The sequence below is a fragment of the Phyllopteryx taeniolatus genome, chromosome 1 (genome assembly GCF_024500385.1).
Source record: "Phyllopteryx taeniolatus isolate TA_2022b chromosome 1, UOR_Ptae_1.2, whole genome shotgun sequence".
NCBI classification, from domain to species: Eukaryota; Metazoa; Chordata; class Actinopteri; order Syngnathiformes; family Syngnathidae; genus Phyllopteryx; species Phyllopteryx taeniolatus.
Window position 1 is genome coordinate 48,989,572 of NC_084502.1, and position 6,000 is coordinate 48,995,571.

Consider the following 6,000-nt stretch of genomic DNA (forward strand, 5'->3'; position numbering starts at 1 on the left):
ACCGTACCCATTACCTGGTAATATACGCCACACAAGTTACAGAAGGACATCATCAACATGAACCAATAACTGAAATATTAGTATAGTTGAAGCCACATTAAATGAGCTCCTTAGTGCAGACTTGACATGCCAAATACAGTAAGTACCTGATTATGTAAACAAGCACACAATTCTCAAGTACACTTTGACATTGAACTGAAAGAAAGATAGCTAGATAGACTGTAGCAACCATGCATATTGTTCGAGTTCTGTGGTTTCCGATTGTGTGGGGGTCCATGAAGGCAAGTGTGGGTGCGTGCGTGCATGTACATAAGTGTGAGCATGGCGGTGAGATGTTGGCCTTGGGGGAACCAGACAGGACTGCACTTAATGTTGTTTTAAAAGCGTGATTACGGCCAACAGTACTCATTTTGTTTAAATTATAGAGTTGTTGGTGGCTTTTCCTGATCCGCCCCAACAACAACACACATATGCGCCCACCATCATAATTTTGATGCGAAGAGTGAGAAAACGTTTTTGTTCCCGGTAACAAGTTTAAGCAGCTGTTTAACTAGCAAAGCTCTGTGTTATTGATGGGTGGGAGCTGCACTTAGGTGAAGGTCAGCAGTGCAGCGCGTTAAACCAGCTCACAAGCAGTCCGGACTACAGACGACGTTGAAAGCTCTCACCTTCCATTTTAAATATTATTGAAGCTAAGTATTGTAAGTCCTTCAATTTCCGACCGCGCACTTCAGGATGAATAATTAACCCACAATTGCACTGCCTTGCTCATTTCCCAGATCCTGTCCTTTTCCCAGATCCTTTTCTGTCCTCTCTCATCTTGTTCTCTTGCTTAGTTATTGCATGTCCTCACCGGGTGTATCCCCCCATCCACAAATAGGAACATGATTTGACTGTTGTAATATTACTTGTGCTCAAATATCTGGACAGTCTAACTATTGTTCTGCTGTGGTTTGCACCCCTAGTCCATTTGTCCCTCTGTCTGTCCCCTGAAATCCTTTTCTGTCTGGCTGCATTTTCAATCAACATCAGAATAATTAAAAATTAAAAATTCAGCAGAAGGAGTATTTCAAACTCCCCTGTTGCACAGCAAAACTGTTCCAGCACAAAAGGCACACAGATCCACCATTCTGCAAGGCCATGCAGCTGAGCAGGACATGTTTAAAAAAATAAAAATAAAATAAAATAATAAATAGTGTGGCAACAGTGAAGCAATGCATTTCTTTACACTTTTATATTTATTGCACCTTCACTGTGGATTGTATGATGAACAATTTCCTTTCAGACATTTTCTTCAAAACAGGAAAGAAAGGAAGCGGTCTGCCTGTCTGTTAAAATGCTATTAGATAGGGGCTGCTGCTTCTTCAAGTCATAAGCCACAAATAATTGCTTATCAAGAATCATTGTTGACTCAATATTAAGTATTATTGGTTTAATGAAATAACTCATCTGATTACTTTCCTAGATAAAGTTACGCGTTACATTGCTCGTTACTCAAAATGGTGACCATTTTGGAGTAACGGCGTTAATGGCATCACTGCTGTCGACAGTGTTTTCCGGTCACTGCCTCCCCGACAGTGTTTGGTTTGACAAAATAAAGCCCAGTGATCGTAAAAGACGGGATACAGTGATATCGTAATAAATGCCGTAGTGTTGCCACTGTCTGACCGAGATATGGCAAGATTTTATAGCAGTAGTCTGACATAGTGCCATCGTGAAAGACCAAATTTGTCTTGTCTAGTCTGATCCAGGCATAACATAGAGAATGAATAACTTACAAATACAGGTCCATCTCAATAAACTATAATACTGTAGAAGACTTCATTGCAATTCCAAAAGTGAAACTCAGAAACCATACAGATTCCTTCAACACAAAAAAATACTTTTCAGAAGATCAATTTCCATTTTAAAATTGTTTTGACTGTCTTATGTAACCATCTAATTTCTTGAAGATGGTAAAATTTGGGTTTTCATTAGTTCTAAGCTAAAATCATCAAAATAATAACGGTCATATAATAACTTACTCTGTGTAGTGACTCTGTATATGATTTTTGTGAGTTGAACTACAAAAATACATTGTTTTCGAATTTATTGAGATGCCCCAGTATGTTTATTACAACCAAAGCACACAAAAGATCAAAGGGGTCAAACTGAGGTGGTGTGCTGTAAGGTAAAGTTCTGTTTATGCACATACTTGACAAAAAATAATATTAAAATCCGACTTAAAACATTTCCTTCATAGTTCATAAAGGTTTTAGGTATGACGGTTTGAACTTTAACATATTATTACAAATGATCTCAAGGATAAATGTTTAAAAAGTTGACCAAATTGAAGTTGGACCAACGTAACAGAACAAAATGTGGTAGAGTTGAAGACCATAAGTCTATTATTGTCTAGCGTAAGAAGCTAATATAGTGACCTACATCTTGACTAGGGAACGCCCTTGTGTCAAAGGTCATATAGACAGATGGGCACAAATATGTGTCAGAAGATCCAAATCAAAGTCCTTTGTTCACAAAAAACTGCACAATTCCAACTGAGATCAATCAAGGATTTTGGGGCATTCCAACTGGTAAGTACTATACAGTGCTGTGAACAACTGTAGTTAACTCTTCTATGGCATCCTGCAGGTCGCATCTTTGCCAATACACCTAACTCTGCCTGTGTGTTGGGCATGAGGAAGAGGGCGCTCACCTTCCAGCCCCTAGCTGAACTTAAGGGAGACACAGACTTTGAGTATGACATGCACACTCCCAACACAACACAGAGACTCGATGGCTGCCAAGTATTTGGAGCTAATTACTCTGCCCGACCCGCACTCTCCATTTGCTGCAGGCACCGCATTCCAAAGTCGCAGTGGTGGCTGAAGATTCGGCCCATCATGAAGATCCTGGCCAAGTACAACATCAAGCTGGACACATCAGAACATGCTGACATGGAGCATGTGATCAAGAAAAGAAGCAACTTGGGTAACTGATGGATGAGCACACAACAGTTTAATTTTATGTTATACATGTATTCAGAAGCACTATCAAGAGAAACAATAAACTCTTAAAACTGTTGCTGTTTTCTATTTAACAAAAGAACCATATTATAACTGTTTGATGTGCAAGTATTTGGTGATTTTGACCTTTCAATGACATCACTCTCAGTATATACAGTATATCACTGCCCATCATCACCACTGCGTTAACCATTAAAATATTTTAAATATGTAAATTTTGTTCTCCAATGCAGCCAAATGATATCTTGCAAATAAGTCCCTCAATAGGTTGCAAGCTATTTAGGTGAATATATCATTGCCATAATTGCCTATGAGCTCACAAAGTTTCTTTAAATGTCAAATACAGTAGTTCTAGACCCATTCTTTACAAAGCATACCTTTTAACTTTCTTGGTCAAATAACAGTCAGCATTAGGAACACATTTGGGCTCTAAAACCATCTTCCAGCTTGTTCATGGAAAAACTATAATAACAAATATTGATATTAAAAGGAAATGTTTCTTTATTCCAGCACATGTAGTTCCTGTCAGAGTTAATGGTTTTGGTGGCAAGATAAAAAGGTGGAGGACCCCAGCGCAGTGGAAACGGGGAGGCAAGGCACGACAAATCTCAAAAAACGGTTTCTTTTCAAAAACACAAAAGAGGCAAACAAGGTCCACGGAAACCTAAATTAACAGAAGTCTCAAAAACAAGGTTCAAAATAACAAAGAAACACTAGGAGTAACACTAGGAGTACATGTCTGTTCGGTGGTGATTGGCCGCTTTTACTTGCCACTCGGGCGGACTGGAGGAGGAGCTGTGTTTACAAACAGTTAAGAGTTAAATTGGATAACTTCCCGCGGCATCCCTGGTGATCTCCCATGGCATCGTGGTTGGAAATCACTGGCCTAAAGCAGTGAGCTCGGAGCTCACTTGCTACTGGCACTCAAGCTACCCTCCGATGAGGCACAAGTCTCGTTGGCTACTGGAGGTAAACTACAGCCACCTGCCAGTCATCCAGCTACCAACGACCACCCCAGCCTGCTAACTTTGTGGACCAAAAGAGGAGAATGAGCAACAGCAACTACTGGACACAGTTTGCAAGCAGCCGCTAGTTGGGTCAAAGACAGTAATGCACAAGATGAACATGTACTGTTCATCATCCACGGTCCACCGTGAGGACAGCGATCTCTTTCAGGAGGCCTGTGAAAAAATTACCAATCTACAAAAGGATATCCAGCGTCTCTCCACACAACTGGAGACTCAAGATCTGCAGCTAGCCAGCTTTATCATGAACGGTGCAGAGCAGTCCAGTATACCCCCGTCAAACACCGGCACCGTGTTGTGGGACCCTTCATCTGCTTGTCCTCTCCTCGGCTGTTCGACACCCTGGACTAAGTGGTGGTAAGAGGTCAGAAAAAGGATGCGATCTCTCTCTGCTGGATATCAGCACAACAAACCGGTATGAAGTCCTATCCATATCAAAATCTCCTGGACCTCCCAACCTCTGTTTCCCCCACTCAACCTTGTTTGGTCCAATACATGGCACCAGCTGTCATAGCTGCTGCCCTCCCACCTGTGGCCGTTGTTAACCATTCATTCGACGAAACCCCTGACTCTCCCTTGCCGCACGTCTGCCCGGCGTAGTCTCCTGAGAGAAGCGGTGGCCTGTCATTCTGGCCCTCCCCTTCGTGACACAGTCGAAAAAGACATTGCTTGGATGGCAGCATGTTGCCCCTAAACCTGTATGTACGTTTCAGCATTAATGGTGCCTTCACAAGTTACTCATGAGAAATGTTCTTAAACTGTTGGACTATTTGCTCACACAGTTATTCACACAGTGATGACCTTTGGCCCATTCTTGCTTGTAAATAGCTGTGCCTTTCAGGAATGCTCCTTTTTTACTCCGTCATGAAATTCCCCTGTTGCCAATTAATTGGTTCCCTGTGGAATATTCCAAATGGGTGTTTTTTTTTTTTTATCATTCCTCAACTATCACTGTCTTTTGTTGCCCCCCTCCCAGCTTTTTTTGTACTTGGTGCAGGCATCAAATTCAAAATGAGAGAATCTTTGAAAAAAACAAAACAATAACCTTCATCAGTTTGAACATTAAATATCTTGTCTTTGTAGTCTATTCAATTGAATATAGATTTAAAAGGATTCACAAATCATATTCAGTTTCATTGAAAATCGGGTTTGTAAATTTAGACCATTTTTCAAAGGTAAGTTCCTGCAGTGGATGGATAAATACTTTACTAATCCTGATTTCTAATTAATTCTGTGTTGTTCAAGGAACTTTTATTTCTTGGTACATGCCTACATGGCGGCCGCGTCGGTAGGGGGAACGTTCCCATCAAAGTCATGGACATTGAAAATAAATATGAGCGTGCCCATTTCTCAACCGATTTTCCGTAAGATTCAGGATTTTCTCAATATCAGAACATGTGCTATCAATACAGAACATTTTAAAAAAGAGCCAACAAAATAGTCGGACCTATGAAAGGTTATTCCCATTTCGTTTGTTGTGATTGTAGGGCAAAGTGTGCAGCACAATGTGCAGGCATCGTTATTTTGGTTTACATGCTGTCCACAAGAATTATTTGTGTGTGTGTGTGTGTGAAATTGTTTTGTTGATTTTGTTCTTTGAACAGTGATTTTGTGTGCAAATGATGCATGGTTCATTTCGTGGACTGAGAAAATATATACCCGTTTGAATTTGAAATAAACAATTTCTTCGTTTTCCAATTACGAAGGATTCCGCGAATACGCGTATGAAACTTGTAGGGTTCAATACCTCCAACAAGGCTTTATTCATTTTTAATTTAGTTTTTTTTTTTTTTTTTTTACCCATTTCATGACCCCTCCACCAGCCCATTGCCCAATTTGAGTAACTTCTAAATGCAAAGAAACAACACAAAGTCGGAGAGGTCTCTTTGTATTTTTGGAATCAAACCGCAAAAGCGGATGCCTGTAAAATTACAAAAATGAAAGCGGAAACGGAAAGGGCTGTCGCAGAG

At 40.5% G+C, this 6,000-nt stretch overlaps 1 protein-coding gene across 4 annotated transcripts in view; it reads left to right on the top strand.

The window, feature by feature from the left end:
- Positions 1-3,061, top strand: part of LOC133464942 (ATP-dependent 6-phosphofructokinase, muscle type-like) — a 50,099-nt gene extending 47,038 nt beyond the window's left edge. For all 4 annotated transcript variants that reach the window (XM_061747155.1, XM_061747164.1, XM_061747199.1 and 1 more), the window contains 2 exons: positions 2,632-2,737; positions 2,837-3,061. In XM_061747155.1, the coding sequence (XP_061603139.1) occupies positions 2,632-2,737; positions 2,837-2,978 (248 nt within the window). In that variant the 3' untranslated portion in view covers positions 2,979-3,061. The remainder of the gene's footprint in view (positions 1-2,631; positions 2,738-2,836) is intronic.
- The last annotated feature ends 2,939 nt before the right edge of the window (positions 3,062-6,000 follow it).